General features: G+C 47.8%; 1 protein-coding gene and 1 long non-coding RNA gene across 10 annotated transcripts in view; both read left to right on the forward strand.

The window, feature by feature from the left end:
* SLC4A4 (solute carrier family 4 member 4) overlaps positions 1-19039 on the forward strand; it is a 139838-nt gene extending 120799 nt beyond the window's left edge. For all 7 annotated transcript variants that reach the window (XM_027698542.1, XM_027698545.1, XM_027698539.1 and 4 more), the window contains 10 exons: positions 475-588; positions 925-1086; positions 3253-3431; positions 4347-4419; positions 7785-7853; positions 9126-9299; positions 11229-11390; positions 13830-13926; positions 15797-15876; positions 16846-19039. In XM_027698542.1, the coding sequence (XP_027554343.1) occupies positions 475-588; positions 925-1086; positions 3253-3431; positions 4347-4419; positions 7785-7853; positions 9126-9299; positions 11229-11390; positions 13830-13926; positions 15797-15840 (1074 nt within the window). In that variant the 3' untranslated portion in view covers positions 15841-15876; positions 16846-19039. The remainder of the gene's footprint in view (positions 1-474; positions 589-924; positions 1087-3252; positions 3432-4346; positions 4420-7784; positions 7854-9125; positions 9300-11228; positions 11391-13829; positions 13927-15796; positions 15877-16845) is intronic.
* Positions 19040-21565: 2526 nt separating this feature from the next.
* LOC113974953 lies at positions 21566-22856 on the forward strand. 3 transcript variants are annotated; one of them, XR_003536710.1, is made up of 3 exons: positions 21566-21660; positions 21941-22066; positions 22631-22855. It is a non-coding gene; the product is annotated as an uncharacterized LOC113974953 (long non-coding RNA). The 3 variants fall into 3 exon arrangements; XR_003536709.1 differs by having other exon boundaries at positions 21575-21745; positions 22631-22856; XR_003536711.1 differs by having other exon boundaries at positions 21579-21682; positions 22631-22856.
* Positions 22857-25735: the final 2879 nt, after the last annotated feature.

Here is a 25735-nt window from a genome sequence, read left to right on the forward strand (position 1 = left end):
CAGTACCAGGCAAGCACAGTGGCTCCTGCACAGTTAAATTTTGGCGTCTGACCAGTGGCAGCTTTAAGTTGTCATATTCCAATGACTTCAGGAGAGCTGCAGTCTTAGGGATTTAGCTGAGAAGCCTGGTTTGTTTTCCTGTCAGCTTAGGTTGATTCATTACTTGAACAGCAAACAAGGTAATCTCTGCCAGAGTATCTCATTTGTGGAAGTTTGGGTCTTCCCATCTCCTAAAGGAAATTTTGTGACTTTCCATTGTGTTGTTTTCATGCTCCCATTTAGGCTTTCAGACACCACAGTAAAGTACCAAGGCACTTGTAGGCAAATGGCGCCAGACATGACAGTGGGCATCTTTGTGGAAGAAGGAATGCTGAGTTTGTCTTGCCACAAGGTCTTATGTAGACACTAAAGCGTGGGTGAAGCGGTGTTTCGTGGTGCTCACTCCTGCTGTTATGATACCACCTTCTCTTTCAGGCCCGGAAGCTCATCAGTGACTTTGCCATTATCCTGTCCATTTTGATTTTCTGTGGAATAGATGCCCTGGTTGGTGTGGACACACCAAAACTAATTGTGCCAAGTGAATTCAAGGTATGTAATTGTCAGACCTGTGGAAGAGGTTCACTTCCCCCCTACCTACCCTGTGTGGAATGACTTGCCCTCAAAATGGGAGCATAGTTAGTGCTCTGGAAAGGGCTGATTTACTCAGAGGATATCCTTTTTGTAGCATCATTTTGATTGGCTGATTAATATCCTAAATCCTGCCTCCATACTTGGAACCTTTCCTTGTTAGTGGGAAAGATGAAATTGTCACAAACCTCCAGTGTCTCCCTGTAGTCCCATTGCTGGAATTACGCCTGGTTTGGGGATGTCATCGCTCCTGTATTGCACCTCCAACAACAGCTTTCTTTTCCCTGTCCTTCGAAGCCAACCAGTCCCGAGAGGGGTTGGTTTATCCCACCTTTTGGAGGGAACCCGTGGTGGGTGTACCTGGCAGCAGCCATCCCTGCCCTGCTCGTGACCATCCTCATCTTCATGGACCAGCAGATCACCGCCGTCATCGTCAACAGGAAGGAGCACAAGCTCAAGGTGGGTGTGCTTTGTGTCTTGAGCGCTTGCAGGGGCTTTTCCTCCTACCACTTTGCTGCCTCACGGACATGAGCCTGTTCCCTGTCACTGGCTGCTGTTTTTAAGGAGGAGAAGTTGCTTTGTGGTCGCGGTCACGTTGCACAGTGCTGTCAAATACGAGCAATAAGCTGGAGAGATTTGGGACATACCAAGGGCATAGCCCCAGTTGGATGTTATTTAAAGAAGAGCTGACACGAAACAGCCTAGGATGTAGTTGTGTTTTTAAAATAAACTTTCCAGAGTGGTGCTATGCAGTTTTTCGTGCCTGTAGGGTTTTTCCTTTCCCTGCATGGTCAGTTCTATTGAAAAATATTACATTCCTGTAAAAGAAGACTCTCCCTTCCTGATAATAGAGCGTGTGGTGTGACCGGTGGGAGTAAAGACCCACTCAGAACACAGGTAATAGTGGGTCATTATTCAGATACCTACAGCTATAACCTTCATCAGTTACAGGGAGAGCTGTTGGAAATGGGAAGGGAGCTTTTGCTTTGAAAAGAGGAGGATGTTTCAATTGACGTGGTCACTGTGGACAAGTAACATGTGATTTAAGGCCATCCTGAGCCTGACCTGGAGGAGAGAGTCGGAGTACCAGGGAATGGGAAAGGTTTGTTGTGCACAGTGATGATGGCGCACAGATGCTGGCTCACAATTTAAAAAAAACCCCTCAGAACATCCCTGTTTGCCACCTTTGATACTGGGCCCTCATCTTCCTCAGGGCAGGCTGATTGTTGCCATGGTCTCAGTTTTAGGTCTGTCTCCTGCACCTAACTAAGCAGACATAGCATTTTGTTAACCACTGGGAGAATATATTCACTGTCCTTCCCCCATGAAAAAGAGACCCCTCATCTCTGCAGCTTATAAAGCTCATGAACCACACAACGTGGTTTTGCTGTCAGCCCTGGGTGTACTTTTTTAGTAACAAAGTTATAAACACTCCAGCAAAGTACTGTTAATATAAAAAATGTATTCCCTGCTTCCCTTGTTACATGTGAGCTCTGTGTTTATTGGAATTGGGGGTTCTCAAGTCCCATCCTGTTGCTTTGCACCAAAAAACACCTCTGTACATAAGATTTACTGAAAAAAAAAAGGTCAGGTTTTTTTCTGCTCATCCCTTGCTAAAGCCTTGGCAGAGTGTCACAGGGTGCCTGTCCCAGTGCCACCAGCCAGCCAAGGTAAGCAGTGCACGTGTGAGGAAAACAGTGAGGACTATTCAAGAGGAGCTGGGTTGCTTTCCCTCCTGGGTCATCCTAGGTCTGGGTTGGGGTTTTTTTCCAATAAAATCAAATTAAACAGGATTAAAAAAGAAGGCTAATCTGTTTTAAAATAACACACCTTAGAGGTCTGTCTGGTGTTTTTCTGAAAGTCCCTTTCTTTGGTGGTTCTTTTGTTTCTTCACTTCTCTTGGCGCTTGTGACCACTGGATTTCCTGTGTTAGTTCATGAAAGGATTTAAAAAATAGAGCATCAGGGGTCTTTGAAAAGGAGTCAGGAATGAGGGCAGCTTTCTGCTTTGGATAGGGAATGACCCTTCAGCTGTTCTTGTTGCATTCCATAAAAGGAACCTAGGATTGGGTGTTGAGGGAGTTGCTTCCAGCACCAGGCACCATCTGCAGAGCCCAGGCCCATTGAGAAGTCCTGACTAGGAGATCCTGCAGTTCAGACCTCACTCTGAGACAGCCAGTGTCACATGTTACCTTTAGGCAGGCACCATATGTCTGTAAGGTGGCTTTCTTCCTTAAGTCATCACACTGCAAGTTGTTGTTCAACAGCTGCTTCAAACTAAAATTAGGCTTTGGGCTGTTTTTTTAAAGGGTGGTTTGAGTGTTTAAAGCTCTGTAGGCATCCAAGCATCACTTACAAGGATGTGAGATGACTTGGGGCACAACCCATCTCTCTCTCTCTCTCAATCTCTCTCTCTGTCTATCTCTATATTTATTTTGAAAGCTTGCTATATATTTGTTTTGAAAGCTTGCTTATGCTGTTTACAAGATCCAATGTATATTTGGTGTTTGGCTCTGTTTGCCAAAAGAAATTGTAGAAGGAAATGCCACTTGTCCAGTGTGCCTGTGCCCCGCTCCGTAGGCACTTGGAATAATTCAGCTGAAGGTTGTTTGTCTCCCTTTCACAGAAAGGTGCTGGATATCATCTGGATTTGTTCTGGGTGGCCATTCTGATGATCGTCTGCTCCTTCATGGGGCTGCCCTGGTATGTGGCTGCTACCGTCATCTCCATCGCTCACATCGACAGCTTGAAGATGGAGACGGAGACTTCAGCCCCTGGAGAACAGCCCAAGTTTTTGGGAGTGAGGTATGTCCAACCAGAAAGGCCTTAATTACTGTGTTTGCCTGTAAAATCCTTTTGTACAAAGAATTTTGTGCTGCTCTCTCCCTATTTCCAAAGCCAGCCGTGAGATTCAGCAGCACAGGTCTCTGGCGATTCCTTGGGCAAACCCCAGGTGTGATTCCTCAGAAATTTATTTGGCCAGATCAGATGCAGTTTTCCAGTGTTAAAGAAGATAAATTTCCTGCAGATTTCTTTATCCATGGAAATGAGGCATTCCTTAGCAAATGTAATGGTCAGACATGCAAACCTGTTGTGCCTAGAGCAGTCAGCTCTACTTAATGGAGTTATTTTTTCTGTGTTTGGTTGCCTTAATTAAGTGGTCTGAAGTGCTTCCGATGGCAGCACTCCTGGAAATCAGGCTGCTTGTTTAGGCAACTAAATAGAAACTTAATGACCTGACTTACAGTGCTCAGAAACATTAGTGGCCAAGGTATTTTTGGAAGTGGGAAGCCCTATGGGCACTGATGAAGGCACAAGTTCAGCACCTCATGAAGGTCTCAACCATTTTTCCAAGCTGCTGGAGTGCTCTGAGCAGGACTCACAATATGTGACTGATCTAAGGGTGGTGAGCTAATGATTTTTTATCTCTCTAAGTACGGCCGTGTGGGGAATTTGGAGTGCTGGTTAATGGTCTGTAATGTTTAACATGCAAACACACCCCTCCTCACTCAGTAGCAGTGCTGTGTTGACCCCAAACAGCATAAAGAAACCAATCTGGGGTTTGAAAACAGGGCTGTGCAGGGCTTAGTCAGGATCCAGCCACATGTCTGATGCTGTAGGCTGAAAAACATGGCTGCAAAAGTGAGTTTTTGGGCTTTATGTTGCGTACTCAGAATATAAAACCAAAGCTATGCTCCTCACCCAGTGATGTTGTTTCAGGGAGCAGAGAGTCACTGGAGTCATTGTTTTCATCCTGACTGGGGTGTCTGTCTTCATGGCTCCCATCCTGAAGGTAAGGATGGTTTACAGTTTTTTGGAAGCTTAAATCCAAACCTTCTGGAAGGCAAACCCACCATGGTTGTAGTGTGCTGGAATAGTGACGAAGTTCAGGGCTGGGAATCTTGGGCACTGTGATTTTTTTTCATTTTAAGATTATTCTTCTGTGTTTGCATAAAGTTAAGTTTCCTTTTCTTTTATGATTCCTTTTGTACCTTTGCCATGCCTGCATTTTATGGAAAACGAATCACGGATAAAGCTCAAGAGTATGGAAAACATGTTTCTGGAGGAAATAGTGTAATTAAATGGCATTCCTTCATCCCCTGAATCTTTTTTTCCTGTGAGTTTAGCCAAGACTCTGGACAGATGTGCTGCTTGTGGATCTAGGTAGGTTGCTATTTTCCAAGACCAGAAATGTTTTGGCACGTAGCCACAGAGAAATGCATCCTTAGTGGATCATCAGATTGTAGAAGGGAACTGGAAAACCTGCTTATCCCTGTCTTGTGGAGGACACAGCCTACTCTGGGAATGGTGATGGAAGCAGTGCCAAGCACAGACATGCAGTCCAATGGGAAATGTCAGCTGCAGGTGTCCGTCTTCATGGATCCCAAGGCCGATGGTAGAAGCAGAACATGTCAAATCAGTGGCACCATGCATTATAACTCCAAGATGGAGCAGATGGGTGTCTGGAGGAGCATTTCTGGAGGAGGCAGAGGAGTTTTTGGAAACCACAGGGGCTGCGAGGCACAGTGAGATGTGAGCCTGAGGGGAGGAGGCAGGCAGGGAGCAGCAATGCTGCCTGTGGAGAGAGTGGAGACAGTGGCTTTCCAAAGCCAGCGTGTTTCTCTTCTTCATTTCTAAGGTTGTTTGTACGGCTCGAATTTTGATGTCTTGGTAACAGTTTCCGCCTCTGCACAAACAGGCACTTCCGTGCCCTTAATTTAATGCCTGATTGTGATAATCCTGTTTGTTAGTCCATGTGACCTTTCCCTGCAAGATCCCTCTTCCTCTGTTCCACTGGGGTCTATTATTTCCCCTGTTATTGCTTCAGTCATTAGTTCTTTGCTGTGCTTCCCCTAAGACAGCGTGTGGGGAAGATCCTCGCGGGAGGACGCCTGAGGATAAATAGGCACGCTCCTGGCCCACGTGCCAGCGGGAAGGACCTGGCAGCATTTCAGGACCTTTAGCAAATTCCAGTGGCAGGGTCCTGCTGGAGGGAGCTGCTCTGCTAAATGCATTGCAGAACATTTCAGTCTTCTGCCAGCGGCGAGTTGAACGCTGACGATCCCAAATTCAATAAACCAGGCAATGCATGGAATAATCCCAGCTTTGTTTTCTGGGGGTTTTGTGGTGATTGTGCTGGTTTTGGATGTCACTGGTGTTTCTGCTCAACTGTGGCAGATCTCCACAGAAACATCCTCGGCCCTGCTGAGAGAGTGACAGGCACTTTCCTATAAATACAGTTTTAATCCCCTTGGCCCACAGCAGGTTTGGTCGGAGTGCTGAAGCCAGCAACCCCATCATTGGGGAAGACTTTGCCAAGATAAAGTCTTCCAAAATGACAGCACCGCTTGCTGCTCTGCAGGATAATGTCCTGAGGTTTCACCTCGGGAGGATCTACGGGATTAATCATTGTGGAATGGAGAAATAATATCTGGGCATTTTTCTATTTTTAAAAAAACCCAACAGAAATAAGAAAAAGGGGAGGAGAGCAGTGGAAATGAGCTAGAAAGCTGAACTCTGATTTCTGGAGATGTTGTCTTGTCTTGTCTCATCCCTCAGATCCAGTGAGGGCTTTGAATCCTGGGGTCACCCACAGCTTTGTGAACCACACACTGGGTCCCCACCCCACCCACAGTGGTGATGGCAGATCCCCACTGTGGAGAAAACATTTGTCTTTTAATGGGCATTATCAACACGGCTCTCCAGAGGAAGGAAATAAATCCAAGAGAAGGATGAGTTAGCAAGCAAGAAGTGTGCAGGAGCTGATAGGGAATAAGACTCGGGAAGGAAGGAAAAATGTAGGCAGGAGAACTTTGAATGGCACGTGACCAGGTGACTTTGATGCTCATGTGCCCCCAGGGAAATGCTTGTAGGAAACAGATGAATAAGGTGGTGGGGAATACGCTAAAACACTGGATAGCTGCCCTGTTATTTGCCTCTTTCATGAGCTCTGTGCAGAGGTTGGAAGGGGAGTGTTCCCAGCACAGGAGTTCTGGGAACAGCACATGCTGTGGCTGTGCTGTGGCTGCCGTTCAGTGGCAGCCACCCGGCACTGCATGAGGGCTGTCCCTTGGAGCTTGTTCCATCCCCCTTGGGCTCCAGTAAATCCCACAAAGGCCGTTATTCAGCTCCTGCCTGTGGTTTGTTCCAAGCATCCCCGTTCCTGTCACACCAGGCTGGCTGCACAGTTCTGCTGGGGGGGACAGAGACTCGTTCTGAGGAGCGTGTGTGATGTTCCTCACTCCCACAGGAAGTGGAGGATGGAGGAATGGGCGGCACTTAGCACTCGAGGGAGCAGAAAGTGATGTTTGAAAGGACAGATCCTGGCAGTGAAGAAGGGAACTCTCAGTCCTGTATTTGGGATTAGTTAGGGATTAATGTGTGTGAGAGATGGAGCGGGCAGAGATTGGGTTGGCATGACTGTCATCGCTGAGGTGGGGCTCCAGAGAAGAGCCTTTCTGCACAGATTTGTATGACTTACTGACCCGGATGTGGAATCACAGGATTGTTTCAGTTGGAAAAGCCCTCCAAGATCACCCAGTCCAACCAGCACTGCCAAGCCCACCATTAAACCCTGTCCCCAGGTGCCTCGTCTACACAGCTTTTAAATTCCTCCAGGAATGCTGACTCCACCACTTCACAACCCTTTCCATGAAGAGATTTCTCCTAATATCCAGTCTAAACCTCCCCTGGCGCAACATTTCCACTTGTCCTGTCACTTGCTACCTGGGAAAACAGGATATACTTCAAACCACAGGATCACTCTGCCTTCTCTGCCTTCTGCTTCCAGTCTCATCACAAAGCCAGAGGTGAAAGGCAGTTTGCAGCTCATTGGAGCACGTTTCCCCACCTCCTCCTTAACTCGCTGACTGACTGCCGTCATTCCCTGTTGTTCTTGGCGAGACGTCCAAGTCCTGGTCAAGTGGGGGAGTGTGATTGCACAAATGTCCTTGTTGTCTCTCAGAACACAGCAGAAGGATCTATTTATTTGGCTTTGCTTTGCTTGATTATTTATATGGCTTTATTCCTCTGTGTTGTCCACTCATAGATGCAGTTTGAGTTGATCACAGGCTGGGACTGACATCCCACCACGTGTTGGCAGCGCACTGTGTACAGGGAGAGTTGTTCACCCGGTTTCTCCTGCTCTTCCTCCCGCAGTTCATTCCCATGCCTGTGCTCTATGGTGTCTTCCTCTACATGGGTGTCGCGTCCCTCAACGGCGTGCAGGTGAGTCCCTCCAACATCACGGAGAAGGTAGCAGTCATTAACCAGCACAGGGGCCCTCCCACAGCCCTCCAGCTTTTCACTTCTCCTTCACTGCCTCATCTTCCTTCCCAAGAAACCCAGGGAGGGTGGCAGCTGTCACAACCATTGCACAACCTGGGTGTCCTGAGGTGAAGACCGAGGGAGAGTGGCCAAGTCCGGGCACTGTCTGTGCCAGGGAGTGCTTTGTGAAGACCCAGGTCCATCCTGGGCCTTGGAGCAACCTGGTCTAGTGGAAGGTGTTCCTGCCTGTGGCAGGGGGATTGAAACAAGATGGTCCTTAAGATTCCTTCCAACCCAGACCGTTCCAGGATTCCACAGGCTTCCTCCCCAGCTCAGGCTCGCTCCCAGGGTGGTTTGGGTCCTCTGCCACAGACTGAAGGCAAACAAGGAGGATGATTTATGGCAGTGGGGTTATTCTGCAATGCTAACGAGCGGGAACATTGTTCTCTGGGGAGGGGAAGCCAAGCCCCTCTCTTTGTCGTTGAGGAAATCTTATGTAAGGAGCCGTTCTCATGGCCAGCGCCTGTAGCTGGCCCAAGGAAGCTGGAAGTGGTTTTGTTGCTTTCTGGCACCCTGTTAAATATGGCCTTTCTTTTATTGCTGGGTTGTGCCCTAAGGGGAAGGGACTGCCTGTTCTGTGAGCTCCAGGAGAATTCCCTCGGGGGTTCTGCAAAACAGCCCCAGGTTCCATTCACTGGTGCAGGATCCGTCTGGTCCTGGCAGTGGGCAGTGAGCCCACCTTGGGCAGGGGACAACAAGGGGATTGTCCTGTTGGCCCTGGGGCTGGCTCTCCCGGAGGGGATTTCCCCTGCTCCTGGTCCAGGTAGTCAGGGAACTGGGCAGATTGTTTTCCCCCCAGTCAAATGTGTTTTTCACTGCATGAGAAATCCCCATTTTGGTTTAGCTCCAAGTCCATCCGGTCCAGCACAGGGCAAAGGGGCACTACTGGGAAAGCTGCCCGTCTTCCTCGCTCTTCAGCGAGGTGCCGCTCTGTTCTCTGGCAGTGTGGTGTCTGCCCTCGCCTCTGCTGACCTCTGCTCCTGATTTATTTGGGGAAAAGAAAAGCACTGTTCCTAAATGCTGAATGTCTTTCCTTGGCAGGACTGGGGCAGGGGAGGGCAGCAGAAGTGCCCCAGAGTGTGATGCTGACCCTGGTTTGGGCATTCGTCTTGTTTTCTCTCTTTTTTGTGCATCGTGCATTTCATTTCACTGTCCCTTTCTTTTCTTTTGCAGTTCATGGATCGTCTAAAGCTGCTCTTGATGCCTCTAAAACATCAGCCTGACTTTATCTACCTGCGCCACGTCCCTCTGCGCAGGGTCCACCTCTTCACCTTCCTGCAGGTGGTGTGCCTGGCCCTCCTCTGGATCCTCAAATCCACCGTGGCTGCTATCATATTCCCTGTCATGGTAGGTGACGCCCTCCATCACATCTCTCCCTCCCTCCCTTCTCCCTCACATCCCTCCCTTTCACAGCCTGCACCTTCCGCAGTCATTCCCTCCCATAAATGGGTAAATACAACCTCTCCCTGCCAAATGCCTGGCTCAGGGCTCTGCTCATGGGTCTGGTGTAGGACTGCATGGGGTCAATGTGGCTGTGCCTGCCTTTACATAAATCCTCTGGAGGAAAACGAGCCTGGAAAGTTAATTTTTTCCCAGAAAGGTGTAGTTAGTGTTGACCGTTCCTGGCTGCCAAGGTTAGATTTGCCATGGTTTCTCCTTGAGCTGCATGAACCAGGGAGAGGAGCAGTTTTCCTGTTTTAGTCCACGCTAATTACCGGATACAAAATGTCTCCCTGGCTTTTAAATAGCACAAATTGACAAAACCAAGAAGGAGACTCAGTGCTAAGAGGGGTGCCAGAGGGAGGGAAAGGATTAGAGGAAAAAAAGGAATGTCTCTTTTCCTTGAACTTGAGTAAAAAGGCCCTAATGTTGTTTCATATCAGAGGGTGATTATTCAGATCATTACTGGAGCTACAGACACAGGCTCCCTCTGGCTTGGAGATAGGTCAGACTGCTGCAAAGGCAAAGCTTTATGAAACTCCTGAGTAAATTTGGACCCCCCAGGTCACCTGATTTCAGGTTTATGGACAAGTAAAATCTCAGTTGTGGGGGCAGGTCCTTGCAGTGCTTATTTAAGGGGCAGAAGGAGGGAGGGCAGAACCCAGATCGAGGACAAGCTGGTGAAATGAGAAAAGATGATGCAAGTAAAAAAATCCTCCAAATGTTCCCTCTGGGACACATGCTTCTGTAAAAAGCGTTAAAAATCAGCAGTTCCCACTCTTTCAGTTCCATCACTTTTCCATGTCTGTGTTGGAAGCTGAATCTAAAATCTCTTTGCCCATAATAGAATCTGAGTGAACCCCAAGTCTGCTAGACTTTGTTTTAATAGTGCAAACTCAGGGAAGGCACAGCCACAGCTCTGATGGAGCTGAATCTGGTGGCAAAACCTCACTTACCTGCACTCAGGAACTAAATTACTGTGAACTCCCAATTTGTGAGGATCCAGACAGTAGCCAACTCTCTGTTTATTTGGAGGAAAGGCATTTCAACACGGCAGTAATTCATAGTGGGATGATCACGGGTGTCTGCGTGGCATCTTTCCACCCCCTGAGTAATTCCTCACGTCTGTAATCGTGTCTTAAGTTATGCAAGTCAAAGCTTGAGATCTTTTCCTGGGAATTGTTTGTGCTGTTGATCACCATTGCTTGGCACAAACTTTTCCTTGAAGGCAGCCTGTTGGGAATGGGCTACAGCTTCCAGCCTGTCCGTGTGCCCCTTGGCAAAACCTGTGTGGGATCTGATGGACGTGTCAGACCCAGCATCCATGTAAACACCCATTTGAGACACGTCCCTTCCTTTTTTCCCAGTGCCTTCGATTGCAGGGTTGCACAGAACAAGCTTTTCCTCCAGTTCCCTGCAGCCATAATTTGAGTAAACTTTATTCTGCAAACTCTGGGGGCACAGATTGGCCCTTGTCTGATTTCTAAACAGCCCCTGCATCTGGGGAAGTGGTGAGAAATAAGGCCAGTAATAAAACTCAGACTGCCCTGCAAACCTACATCCAAAAGTAAATGAAAACACTCATTTTTTGTCTCTTTATTATTTATAATACAGGAGTATTGAGTGACTATGGTACTGTTTTGTGTCCATTGTTTATTCTGATGTGAAGCAGTCACAGCTCAGCCTTTGCAGTCGACAGATGTGTCCCAGGTGTTCACCACCTTATCTGTATGTTCATTTGCAGCCAGAATTCAAGTGGCTTAGAAGCAGCATTGAGAGGAAAGTGTTCCCAGTGAAAGGTAAAATGTGACTGGGAATCCCTCTCTGCCTTTGCAGATCCTGGCCCTGGTAGCAGTCAGAAAAGCCATGGACTACCTCTTCTCCCAGCATGACTTAAGCTTTCTTGACGACGTCATTCCAGAAAAGGACAAGAAGAAAAAAGAGGACGAGAAGAAGAAGAAAAAGAAGAAGGGCAGTATGGATAGTGACAATGATGATGTAAGGAGCTTTCTGCTCTTGTCACATTCCTCCTTCCTAGCTATCTAACCTCGGGCACAGTCTGTGCCCCTGCCCAGTGCTCTCTTGGAGCTGACAGCTCAGTCTTTTGCTGCTGCAGCAAACGGATCGCAAAGAAAACTTCTTTCCTACGTTGCCTTCCCTTTTCCAACCTGTGGTGGGGTGGTTTGTGCATTGCCAGGAATGAGATCACACTTGCCAAGAGCAGTAGGTACCTGCTGGGATGTCATGCCCCTTGCTAGAATGCCTCTCATCACCCTGCCTCCTCCAGCTTCCCTCCTCTGCCTTTCTCCCTGTCGTTGTCCCTTACATTTTAGGAGGAGAATGCTTTTCACCAGCACCTTTGGTCCTTCTGGTTTTCTTTTTTTATTATTTTTTAAAAATTATTATTATTTTTTTATTTTTGTAATGGCTCTTTTTTTTTGAAAGCACAAAAAAAGATGTGACTGCTTTCTGTTGGTAATACTCATCATCTAAATATTTCCTGAGCATCTGTGCCCTCTGCTGTACACTCTGGTCCTACCTCAGGTTGCAGCATATCCTGAAATAGCAAAAAGTGACCTGACTAGACCAGACCCACGTGCCTTTGACTCTTCTGTTTTTTACTGTATATATCAGAAGAAGAAATATAGTCCTGGTGCCTTCAAATGTTAATGTTATCCTGCTCAGGTCTAACTCAAATCCTTTAAATTTATACTGAAGTGCTAAACACACTCCACGGGGAGTCCAAAGCACGACATCACCACTTCTGCTCGTGTATCCACCCAGGGTCCATGAAGAAGGGCTTTCCCTGGGATGTAGGGAGAGGTAAGGTCCCCTGAAGCTGGAAAAGAATCCCATTTTGGCACGGCAGGAAAAACAGCTGGGAGGATTGGCTCTTACTTCAGACAGCAAGCTCCCCTGTCCCATCATTCCTCCAGTTCCCAGGGTGAGGGTTTCCTTCAGCACCTAAATTTGTGCAAACCAAAATGAGATTAAAAGAGGCCCTGCTGAGTAATCAGCAAAGGTTTGATTCCATCCCCTCCTCTTGACTGGTGTGCATCCAGCAGCTCCAGCCATGGCTCCCCTCTGTCCTGTATGTTTTAAGCTATCTCCTCTCTTCCCAGGCTTTTCCTGAATTCCAGGTACAGTAATTAATCTAGTGAGTAAGAGATTTTATGCAAAATGTTGGTTCTTAACTCTTGTTGGGTTTTTTTCAGCGCTTGCTTTTACCAGCTTCCTGAACGTAGAGCTCTGGGCATTACTGGTTGGATTACTTTCCTTCTTTCCCTTCCAGAAATATCCACCCCCAGGGTTAATCCTGTGGGATTTGGGGGGCAGTTCACGGGTCTGAGTTCAGCCAAGGGAACTGCTAGGCGTTGCTAATGCTTTATTTGAGTTATGCTTGTCCCTCAGCCTCATAAAAATAGTCCCAAGGAAACATCTTGCTGTTGGGAGTATGAAATGAGGCACTGGATGTCAGTTATGTTAAAAAATAATTTAAAATAAGAATAATAATCCAAGGAGAGCAATTCTCTGGCCTCCCTAGTGTTTTCCTGCCCTGACTGGAAGGTCTCCTCCCTCCACCCTGGCATTGTGGGTCTGGTTCTCTTCAGGAACAAAGATGTCCCAATGTTTCTTGCAAATCCCACCTTCCTGCCTTTGCCAAGTTAGGCAATATCAGCCTTTCCTTGGCTATGAGAAGTTCCCTTTATTTTTAAAAAAGCAGAATAATTCCAAGTACCGTCTGCTAAGCATTAGCAGGTGGGTGATAGAAGGCAGTGGGCTGTAAGCCCTGCTGGTACCCCAGCTTTTCCCTTTGCCTCTTCCTGACCTGGTTGCTGTTTCTCCTGCCAGGCCAGGGATACTGAATCCTTCCGAGGGTCCTGGAATTGATGAACTAGAGGTGTAACTGAGGCTGGGTTTTACCCAAATTAAAGAGGGGTTGCTGAGCCAGCCCAGCATATGGAACCTCTGCCCTCGTAGAGCAACTGGGAACAATTAAGGGGTTTTACAGAAATCCCACTAGGATAAAAGGTTTGGATGAGCTTTCCCAGCAGTCAGTGCCCTGCTATGTCTGCCCACAGATCCGTTTTCTGTCTGTATTTCCTGCAGCCGACTCCAAGCAGAATGGGATGGTGTCTTAAAAGCTGGTGGGGTGGGAAAGGGGAAGATTTATGTTAATTTGCAATTCCACAAGATTATCCTTTCAGTCTGTTTGACTTTTGGAGTGTGAAGGACAAGGGGAAGTGGGGTGCAGTGGGGAACCAGTGGAATCCACCAGGCAACTAAAACTAAGCTGGACGATGCTTTTCTCTTTTTCCTTCTTTTCTTTTCCCCGTTCCTACAGAAACTATGTGAAGGATAATTTTAATGTGTGGGAGACGATAAGAGAGAGAGCAGTGGGAATGTTCTAAGACCTTTTACACGTTTCTTTCACAGTCTGACTGCCCCTACTCAGAAAAAGTCCCAAGTATTAAAATCCCAATGGACATCATGGAGCAGGAACCTTTCCTAAGTGATAGCAAACCTGCCGACAGTGAGTAGAACTAACCTCTTGCATGCCTGCTTGACTCTGACTTGCACTACAAATATATATATATATTTAGAGTGATTTTTTTTTTATTTTTTAATCTTTCCTTTTACTTGAGAAGTACTTTTTCTTGTTCTGTTTTTTTTCCTCTCTTTTTTAATTTCCAGGCCTCTGCTTTATGACAGATTTTGCTTTTGTGAGCTTTTTGTTTTGTTTTTTTTTTTTCCTTTGCTGGTTACAAAATCAATGTTGTTCTTTCTGGTGCCTCCAGCTTAAGTGCTTTTCTCCAGCTCCTGACAGGTCTCCTGGCCACCCACTCTCTCCTCTCCTCTCTCCCTCTCCCCCTTGGTGTTAACCTGCTGATGGTGGGATTTATTTTTTTCCTCTGAGCCTGGTGTTCTGGATTTGCAGCTCTGTCCTTGTCACTGTTTGTTCCCTTAGGTGCCAAGCAGTTGCAAAAAAAATCAGCACTTAACAGAGTAATTAATTATTTGTGTCATTAAGCTGCCCAGGCAGGGATCAGTTGGTCATTAACTTATTTCCCTTCTTAGGTGATTTGCTTTTGTGCTCTTCTCTTGGTTTTAATTTCTCATGTTAATATCCATAATTGCTGATTGTAATCTTTATTTTCAGTCATTCCCACTTAACATTTTCCTCTTTTAAGTGAGGAATCACAGCTGACCTTGGCTTTTTTGCCTTTGGGCTGACTTTTTAGTATACTAAGGGTGTCATATGCTGTTTTGTTGTGAGATGGGAGGGGAGAAATACAAATTAGAGTAATAAATTAGTGCTGCTGCCAGACTGGCAGACCTGGGGGTAGGACCTAAACCCTTAGATGATAAATCCTTAAATTATCCTTAGGGTTTAAGAGCTGGAACCCAAGTCCCTTTCCTTTTGGTGGCATAGAGAGGCCTTGGGCAACACGGAGCATTGCTCTGTGGGTTTTAGATACAGAAGCACTTAGAGATTGGGGATTATAAAACAAAAGTAATGGAAAAGAGACATTTTCCTGGTTATTTAGATATCGTCAGTGTTTTGCTGATATCAGCAAACAATCCAAAATCAGCCTCAGGCAACAACACATCCTCCTCATTCTGTGAAAACACTCTGATATGCTAAAAGCAAATTGCATCCTAAATATTGTTCCACAGGATTTTAGGATCAGATGCCCTGTTTTTAACATTTTTATGGCTACAACAGTTAGGGAAAAGTTAATTCTGCCATGTTGGAATGCCCTTGGAGATGGCACAGGGTAAATCACCCATGAGCCAAGCTGTAGTTGGTTTGTGTATCGGTACATTTCTGTAATCAAGTATTTGATTTGTTGGTTTTTAATTAGAAATAATGCGAAAAAAAATTAAACCTATCAGGCCATTGGAACAGAAAAAACAGCCAGAATTCAGTACCACTTGGTGTTGTCCTTGGATATAACTGTGCTCTGCGATCCAAAGTATATTCCTAATAATACCACTAACATCAGCTTTCCTCCAGCAAGAGGAATAGGGCTGTTATTCCCAGAGAAATAACACAGGGTCAGGAGAGAGAAGCCAGTCCAGGCAACAAGCCACCCTATTTCTCCCAAGGAATGTGGGTGTGACAGTGGGAGCACAGGGTAACTGAGAGGAGTAGATCCAAGGTAAGTGTCCAGCCCTAAAAGTGGGCAAACTCCTGGGAAACTGGGCCTGTTGGCACCGCAAGGATTTTTATCTTGGAGGAGAGAGAGAGAGAGAGAGAGAGAGAGGAGTGAAGTGAATCCATCTGACAGGCAGCAGGAAAAGAGCTTTGCCAATGGATGAGGGTTGGAGAAACTGAGGCAGGGCTGGAGGAGCCATCAGTGCTGCAGCAATGACAGCCCAGGCTTTCTTCCTCCCCTCAGGAGAAAAATCACCAACATTCCTTGAACGCCACACGTCTTGCTGATACAATTCCTTTCCTTCAATCACACGCCATGCCAAGGTAAGCACCTGGAAAATGTGCTTTGGAATCATCCCAGAAAAGTATCTCTGCTCCCCCTCAGCACACCCAAAGTTTGCTGTAGGGAATTCTTGAAAAAAAGCACTTGGAGAACATTCCCCACCTTGGATTGCAGCATCCTGAAGTGATTATGAACAAGTTGATTCCATAATTATTCCAGCCCTCGCAGTGCTTGGGATGGGAAGTGGAGAACCTGTGGGAGATGTGAAGGCTTCACTGGCCTTGGATAGACCCTGGCTGCAGCACTGAGGACTGGTTTGGGAGCCAGACCAGGAGAAAGAGAGAAAGACTCCCCCTGGGAGGAGTCAAGAGGGGCAGTGCTAAGGGGAAATAATCCATTTTCCCATATCTGTGGTGGAAAATAGAGTACATAATAACCTTAAATTGCAGCAAGGAGGAGTTAAGTAACAGTTCCTCAGAGTTCAGTCCCTTGGGGCCACGTGGGACTTCCCAGCACCAGGAGTTGGATCTGGACCAAGGCAAGGATAGTCCTCTGAAATGCCAAAGATGTGTTTGTGCTTCCAGGTGTTAGAGAGAGTCTGAAATTCAACCCAGTGGCGATATCTGGATTATTTCAATGGCAGTTTAGGAGTGTTGCCACAGCACGGGGTGAATGACCAAGATGTCCCATCCCCAGAAGTGGTCAAGGCCAGGCTGGACAGGGCTTGGAGCGACCTGGCCTAGTGGAAGGTGTCCCTGCCCATGGCAGGCACTTGGAACTGGATGATCTTTAAGGTCCCTTCCAACCCCAACCGTTCTGGGATTCTATGAGGCACAAAGTGCTGGACACTTGGAGCTCCTCAGTCAGTGAAATGGGTGATTTTGTCTCCTGCCATGGGCATTGTTCAGAGCAACTCATTCAGACTGCCTTATGTGATGTGTGGAGCTTATCTTAAATTCAACTGTGCAGAGTTTGTCCCACACTGACCTTGTCTTCCTTCTTCTTCGCAGCCCTCCACGAACTCCAGTAAAAGTTGTGCCTCAAATTAGAATAGAACTTGAGCCTGAAGACAATGGTTATTTCTGGAGGAGCAAGGGAACAGAAACTACTTTGTAATTTGTCTGTCTGTCCAATCTTCTATGGAATTTATTTTGTCACTAGCCAAATATTAAAAAGCTCCCTGCTCCCCGCTGGCAAAGGTAAATGAGCCACCCCTCTGCCCATGCCCCCCAGGTCCCTCCGGGCCCCCCCACGCCGACACCAGGACTCGGATTGCCTTCTCCAAAGTGTCTCCCGTTGCAACGAGGGCAGGAGCAGTTAAGGATGTCACGTGGTACCTGTGGGAAGTGCCAGAGGCGCCGTGGTGATCGTGCACCCGTCGCTTGTCTGGCAGAACAAAGCTGACCTCCAGGCTGATTCCGTGTCTGCTCCCACTGCTCGGGGATGCTGGAACGTGCTGCTAACCCTCACGCTCTCACCTGTAGTTAAAAGGAGAAGGTACTTCACTCCCAGCACAGACAGACCGTTGCCATTGCTGTAGCATGTTTGGAAATGTCCCTTTCCTATGCAATTTTTTTTTAAAGAAACACTTTAATGGACTTAATCCGTCAGGTACATGGAAGAGTGTTATTTTCCTAGATTATTTTGTTTAAATTATGGGGGCCTAACCTATGACTTCTTTTTTTTTTGTCAATTTTTTTAACCTTTTTTTAATTACTGTAAAGAAAAATGAATTTTTTTCCTGCAGCAGGAAACGTATAGTTATGAGTAGTTCTACCTCTTATTTTTAGATGCCAGGCTTTCTGTAAAAAATGTATTGTACCATATATAATGTGATTTTTACAAAAAAACAAACCCACCACACCACAATCTCCAGGACATGGCACAGGGCTGGATCGGTTCCATTAACACCTTCTGCTCCGAAGCATCTGGCTTTTTTAAGGGTTATGTTGGTTTTATGGGTTTTATTTTTTATGAGTAATCTTTGCTGTGAAGGAGACGGGATGTGATCCGCATCCTCCTGCATCCCACACCGTCAGCTGTGGAATTTACCCGAAATCTTTGCTACCCAGCTTCTCAGCCCCAGACCCAGCAGTGCAGCAGGACCAAGCAGGCCAGGATTTTGGGGTGGAACCAAGTAAGCATCACCTCAGGAGAGGATTTTCTCTCTGTAGTGTGTTTATACTGGTGTGTGCATCTAAACAAGCCTTTGGGAAACTGGGCTTCACCAGGACATGAGGGAACACACTAAAAGCTTCATCCAAAAATTAAAATAAGAAGAAAGAATCCCCGAGCTGTCCAGGCGAATTCCCTGATGGAGACAACCCCACCGCAGAGGAAGGGCACGTGCTGCCGCTTGGTCCTTGTGAAACCAAAGTTCCTGTTGGTGAAGTCGAGAGGATTTTCTGATGGTGCTGAGACCTTAAATGCCAAATTTTAGCATCTGCTCCCACGAAGGAGCCGTCACCTCCGTACATCCCCTGCTCACTCTCGAGGGGTCTTCGCTTCCGTTTCCATGAAAGTTGTGTTGTGTATCACAGGAACGCAGCTGAAACCTCCTCTGAGAAGGCTGGAGAGACATGGGAAAAGGCCTGAAGAGGAGCAGCTCAATCCAAATTGGGTATTTCGTAGGAAAAGCCTGTGTGGGCGCTTCAGGGAATAGGTGTGGAGGCTGACCCAAAGCCCTCTGAGATCAGTCGGCTGTCAACAACGACCTTCCCCTTGGAAATCCAAGGTCCCAGCTCCCGGTGGGACCTGTGATGGCCACCAACCACAGCCAGCTTTGTCCCAGCTCCGGGAACACGGTGGCCACCAGCCTCTGGCCTGCTGATACACCTTTGTATTTGTATTTTTATTTTGAATCAACAGCACTTTCAGCTACTTTTACTATTGTTTTTAATTCTCCTAAGTCTGTATTTGCTTTGGAGGAGAGAATGAAAACTTGGGATGAAATGAAGTGGATCGGGATGGTGGAACAAAAAGGAAAAAAGCAGAAAACATTTCAAATATTATTAAAGTGATTTTTTTTTCCAGTAATATAAAACATGAAATTCCTTATAACATTATAGTATTTTACAGTTTTATGAAGCTTTCTATTGTGACTTTTATGGAATCAAAAGATGAAGATGATGAGATATTTTAGCATTTATATTTTTCAAAATTAAATGTATACTGAAAATAAAGTAACTTTATGCATTTATGGGAGAGTTCATGTCTATTTTCGCTCATTATGTGTCGAGTCTTGTCTGATTGAATTGAGATCTGAGGATCACTGTGGTGGAATGGGAGATTTAGGGGTGTTGGGGCTACCCGGGGATGGGAACCCTCTCCAGCTACCGGGAACGGCGAGTCCGCACTGCAGGACTTGACCGACAGGGCCGAGGACTGCGGGAGGGACAAGGGGTTGTGGCCACACACCACATACCATCTCATCCCACCCCTGGTTTGGGGTCCATCACCCGCTTTAGGTCAGTCTCTCCTCGGTGCTCCGGCACCGGGGCAGGGTCGCGCCCCGGGGCTGCAGTACCGGCCGTGCCCACCGGAGGGCACCGCTCTCCCGTGCCGCGGCACAGCTCCGGCTCCCCCGGCCCGAGCGGGACCGTGTCCCGTTCCCTGGTGGGATCCCAGCCCCGCTATGGCCGCAGCGGTCCCCATCCAAGCCCCAGTCACACCTCGGTCCTGCGGCCGTGGGACCCGCACCCCGCCCGCCGAGCGAGAGGCGGCACCGGCTGGAACCTGCAGCGGGCACGGGCAGGATCCGGGAACGAGCCCCAGGAACAAACCCCCAGGAACGAGCCCCCGGATTTAATAGTAATGGGTTTGAAATCCTCAAAAGCTCAGTGATGACAGAACAGTGTCACTTTCTTTATCAGCTCATCTCTAAATTTGATATGTCACAAGAAGCTGTGCAGAAATACCCGTCTCAACAAAGATCTCCCAGAGCAGCCCGAATCCAAGTGTGCTTCACTTCAGCTGTGCACAAGCACCACTCCTGCTCACCTCCGTGCTGTGTTTGACAGAGTCTGACAGAACATTCCTTTTGGGAACGTGCTGGTTCCTGCTCACGAGGAGGCTGATACACCAGACTTACTGCCTGAGGTACAAAACACTCTCCGGAGTAATCACCCCAACAACTGTATCAGATAGAAACACATACTTAGAAATAACAATTGTGATGCCAAGGTTTCATGTTTTAAATGTTCTCTCTCTCCCTCCAGAGTTCTCCTGGGAATGTAGGGATGGTGTTTAAGAGCAGCATAAGGAGAACTGACAGTCACTGTTCCTCACTTTTCAGGACAGCAACACAGCCAAACTGAGCTTGTAACATAGGCACTCCCAGGATAATTTGTATATCTCATTAACATGGTTTGACACTAATGCTAATTCTTCATTAGAAGAATCAGGACAGGGAGGCTGATTTAACACCTAGAGGGATTTGTGGGCTACAATGAGGACACTGAACACAAGTCTGGTGCTCCTGAAAAGAGCAAGTATTGACCTGACAAGTGCCTCAGATCGATCTGTGACAAGAAGTGGGAGGTGGAGTTGGTACCAGTCACTGTCCCTTCACACACAGTCACTGGCCTGCAGAAAAGAAGGGGGTTCCTGCCTGCTGCTCTCCCCTGTCACTGCCCCGTTCCCTGGGAAAGTGCAGCTCTTGTCACTGCAGTGTAAAGGTGGGGAAAAGGTAGCAAGAGAAAGGCAGCCCAGCTTGGGGGGTGACCCTCCCTTCCTTCAGCTGCTGGGAAAGGTGGCCGGGGGTCCCTCAGAGCCACTCCAGCTGAGGAGCTGCACCATCGCCAGAGGGACTGGGCAGTGATGGGGCAAGGACAGCTCCTAAAATGCCAAGCTGGAGGAACGAGCTGCCCAGGCCTCCGCACCAAGCCCTGTGAAGGGCATTTGGGCTGCTGGAGAACGGCCCAGCAGAGAGGTTCTGCTCCTGCCAGCCCAGCTGTTGCTTCCAACCGCATAGGAGGGGAGGTATTTTATCAGGACAGTCGCTCATGGAACGGGTTGCCTAGGGAGGTTGTGGTATCCCTATCCGTGGAATTTTTCAAAACATGACTGGATCCCTTCCTAAGCAGCCCAGTCCGATCCCATTGGTGACTGTGGCCTGAGCAGGAGGTCAGACCTAGAGACCTTTAACTGTCTCTTCTGACCCAGATTCCTCTACAGTCCTGCGGCAGTTCTGGCTTTTTACAGTCCCTGAGACCTGTTGGTTCCACGGTCTGCAGAGAAGCTCCTTTGCCCAGCAGGCAGTCCTGGAATGCTCAGACATCCATGGCAGAGATTCCCAGAGCTGCCATGTGCCCCAGCTGTCCCTGAGCCCCAGCTTTGGCTTTGGCACTGAAACGCTGCCGGGACCTGTCCCTGCTGTGCAGGTCCATGGGGCTGCGGGACACGGTGTCACGCAGCACACACGGCCACCGGGCCCTGCCAGCTCCTCCAGCCTGTGCTTCCTGATTGCCAGAGATTTTAGGGGCCGCCTGTCTCCGGGGATGGGCGGAGAAGCAGAGATTTCCTGTGACTGGGAGCAACACAGGGCCTTGGCAAGGCAAGAAAATCGCCCCGGCTTCAGATCACCGTGTGCAATTCCATATCCAGGTTTTCTCACACAACAGCAGGTTCTTGTCAGTTCCCAATATCCCCAAGCTGAGCGGGCGGGGCGGGGCCACAGGGACAGGCGGGCTGGGATTGGGCGGAGGCGCTCGAGTGCTGATTGGGCAGCGGCTGCGGCCCGCGCTATATAAGGTTGGGCGGGGCAGGTGCGGCTGGTTGTGTGTGAGGGGTGAGGGTGCGGCCCCGCTGCTGCCCGGGCTGCGGAGGTGAGAGCGCCTTGTCCGCTGTGTTTATGGACTGGGAGAGCTGGGGGGCGTTTAGGGGCGCGTTGTGTTGGGCAGCGGGGGCCGGGTAAACCCCTTACCTGCCGGGTGAGCCCGGGGGGAGCCGTGGCTGGGCTGCGGGGCTGTTGCTCTCTGGGTGTCTCAGGGTTTGCCTCGGAATCCCAAAGCCTTTCCCTGTGCAGGGTTCCGAGGCAAAGACTGCTTTAACTTGGTTTTTTGGTGCTGCATTAATGCTTTTTGCTCGTTCTGTGTCAATTTGCAGCCTGGCTCGTGGTTTCTCCTGGTGCTGGCGGAGTGGAGGTGAGTTGTGCTTCCTGCTGGGAGAGAGAAGGGCCTGGGGAAGCTGCTCCGTGAACCACAGCTGTGCCGAGCCTGGGAGTCTGTCCAGGTAAGAGCAGGGCTTATACTGCCAGTGAGGAGCTGGGTTTTGCTGTGGGAAGATAGAATATGCACGTGCCTTTAAATGCAAGGACAGGCAGAAGCTGGGAGGGACCCTGAGCAGGTTTGGTGGCACGACAGCAGTTTTAAGAGACCTTGAGTGTGGGGGAAGTGTCCAGGAAAAATGATTCCTTTTTTGCAGAGAGGCAGTTTGCAAGAACAGAGAGGTTGCTGTGCTCTCTAGCAAAAATACTCTCTAGCAAAAATACTCCCTTTGGGATGTACAGGGTGAGGAAATCTTGGCCACGTGTGGGCTGGAGAAAAGGTGTGTGGGTGCCTGTGTGTGACACCCGTGTGTGTGCAGGAAGGGGGTTCTGGTGCCATTGGAGCTGCCAGGGAGCCAAAAAGGGCACAGTTGTTTGAAAAAGGCAAAAAGTCTCAGCTGCTGTTGACACCTGCACCAAAGGAGATGCAAATTTTCCCCGTCTTTGGTCGCAGGCTTCACAAAGCTCCCAGGAAAGAAAGTTTTAGATTCCAACTCACCTTTATGCTAAAGGTTTCCTTGCTTTCTCAGCAGGATGTCGAGTGCCACCGTGTCCCTGAGGTCACCCTTTCTGCTGTTGGGAGAGCACGAGGTGGATGGAGAGGATCCCCAGGCATCTGCAGGCACAAGGGACTCAAACTGCGATTTTCCTCCAGCCCTCATAAGGTGGACTTTCAGGATACCATGGGTAATGTGCCAGCTCTCCTGCTGGAGTTTTTGTTTTCTGCTATATTTGAACGTAAAGAGTAAAACTAAAGTCAGGTCTGTTCTGGAGTAGGTTACGCTTGTGCAAAGCTCCTTCCTTCTATTTATTTTCTGTTCTGAAAAACACAGTCTGGGCTTCCTGGGCACTTGCTGTTAAGTGATACTATGAAAATAATATTGTACTAAAAGGGGAAAGGAGCTGTCTATTTGAGATCAGATGTCCCTGGTAAAAACTATATGTTTTTTCACTCAGTAAGCTCTTAAAATATCTCACAGTGTACAGGAATGCCTGGCTTCCAACACTCACCAATTGAGTCTTAGAGGCTTCTTTGAAGAGCTATTTTCAGGCAGCAGAATTGGTCCCCCAGCAGGGACTCTGTGCCTGCTCTCCCGTGGCTCCAAGGGATCTCTGGGCCTTCATGCCAGCACCGAGATTTTCTCGGGAAGGGCCTCGGATCCCCGGAGCAGTCTGGGACACTGGCAAGATCCCCCTGCCTTTAAAAATGAGGCCTTCTTGTGGCTTCCTACCCGTACACGTTGGTGGGTTCCAAAGAAGGACTCTTGAAATCCCTTTTGGGAGCAAATTGGGCCCCCCTGGAGGGACAGTGCTGTTGGTGCCCCCCGGGCTGGGGCACCCCGAGGACTCCAGCGTGCACCGAAAGGATTATTCGGGGAGATCCTCTGGGTGCCCGGCCCTGGGGAGCTCAAAGCAGGGTCCCTGGAATGGCTTCAGGCATTCCTGAGAGTATCCCAGGTGTACCTGTCCCTGCTAGACGTGGAGCTCTCTAATGGACTGTAATTGGGTTATAAAAGTGGTGCTCCAACTGCAAAAGAAGTGTGGGATTGGGCTTAAGAACTGAGCAGGGATGGTACAATTGGCTGTTTTCTCTGGAATATAACTGTAAGAGCTCCAGGAGCGCCAGGTGTGTGTTCCAGTCCCCAGCATTTGGTTTGCACATGTCCTGGTCAGACACAGGTCCAACTTCCTCAGTCCTTAACACAAGAGAAGGAGACTTAAGGACTGGCACTGTTCAGGTGATTGGTGTGACAGGGGTTAAACTGGGAAAACATTGGGTAATTCCTCAGTTTGTCTATTTGCCAAACTCACCCAAACCTGTGCTAGGAAGAGATGGACTGGAGTCTCTGATCTCCTGGGCAGTTGTTCTGCATGACCTGGGAGCCTGTGGGATTAGACTGGACTGGGCAGACAGGGAGCAGTTTGTCCTGTGGAGTTGGGCTGGGTTTGTTCAGGATGCCTTGGGAGGCAGGGCTGGAGAGGCTGCTCTGTTGGCTGTAGTGGTGGAAGGTTGTAGCAGGAGGGATGGAGCCTTTGACCTCCTGCTCCCCCCGTGAGCCCCGACGGGCCCGTGCATTGGCAATGGAGGGCCCCCCATTGCTGAGTCAGTGGTTCGGGGGCCAGCAGGGATGGGATCAGGATGCCGAGCTCCACCCAGGGCCAGGGCTTCAGATGTTGCACCCATGGAAAGAACTGAAAGCAGAGTGAGATGGAGGCCAAGCTCCAGCACAAGGCTGGGTGAGAAAAGACCCTGCTTCTCAGGTGGAGCTTTGAATTCCCTGGAAAAATGGATCCTGTCAAACGGTTCAGGCCCTTGTGGGTGCTGGAGCCGAGGCCTCTTTAATTTATGGTCACCCTGAAAGGTTGCAAGGACAGCAAGTTTTGACTGCAGGATGAGGTGGGAAACCAAGTGAAGTGGTCCAGAGAAAAGCTGAGCTTAAAATGGGTCCTGTGGCAGAGCAGCCTTGTGGAGTGCTTGTTGCTGGCCCTGAGTGTCCCATTGCAGTGGATATTTCCAAGGGTGCCTTGTGTTGGGAGCCTTACTGACTATTCACTCCTACCACTGCATTTGACATTTTCAAGAAAATATAAATTTTACTTCTGACATTTGTAGGGGTTTTTTTGTTTGTTTGTTTTTGAATCAGTTTTCTTAAAATAGTGTAAATTGTTTTCTTATCAATAGAAATAAAGGGCAGAAAATAGTTAAAAAACATTTACACATGGAATGAAATTTAACATCTCACCGCCTTAAAGCCCAATATGTTCATTAATTCATATTTTTAAATATACAACTGGCTGATACAAAACTTTTATTAAGTTTAGCAGTTTCATGTTCTTCTAACTGTGATAAAGAATGCAAGAAACCTTTTATCAATCAGCAAACAAAATTGCTACACATATTATAAAAACTAGAACAATAGAAACAATTTACTAAGGAGCTAAATTTGAACTAAATAAATTCACCCACAGATTGTTTCAACATAGATTGCATGCTGATTACCAATCAATTGCTGAACTCAAGGTAAAGAAAAGGAATTAAAACCTTCTGTTTCATGGTATGAAAAGAGAGAGAAATTCTCCTTGTTGCCTAAAAGCCTTTGTAATCATTTTTCACTATGTGAATTAGTATCATTTTAACCAAGAACATTTAAGTTTATCTCCACAAAACCAGAATGCTACAGCTTCAAAAATTTTCCCTATTTTTTAATTTTTTTAATTCCCAATAGCTTTAAAAGTAAAAGTTATTAGAAGTTATTAAATTCTCAAATACATCCACGTACATGCAATGATCACAATAATGTTATTCAAGTAATAAGTGTAGAATCTTAAACATCCCCATATTTGTTACCTTCAAACGCCCTCAAAACATTTTGCTGTCACAAAACAACATCCCTAAGGTCAACAAGAGTGCAAAATAGCTGCTTGAGAATCACAGCCACCTCAGAGACTGAATTAAACCTGGCTACAGTTACTTTAACTGATGTTATTAGAAATGGAGACTGTAAAACGTTCCAGAAAAAATCAACAGGACCAACAATGGAATCTCCAAAGAAAACTACACAAGGAAAGATGATCTTTAAAACCTTCAGCCAAAAAGCAAAAGCCACTGTGACATGGAGGGACTCACCACTCTT

The sequence above is a fragment of the Neopelma chrysocephalum genome, unplaced genomic scaffold (genome assembly GCF_003984885.1).
Source record: "Neopelma chrysocephalum unplaced genomic scaffold, ASM398488v2 Primary Assembly neopelma1_128, whole genome shotgun sequence".
NCBI lineage: Eukaryota > Metazoa > Chordata > Aves > Passeriformes > Pipridae > Neopelma > Neopelma chrysocephalum.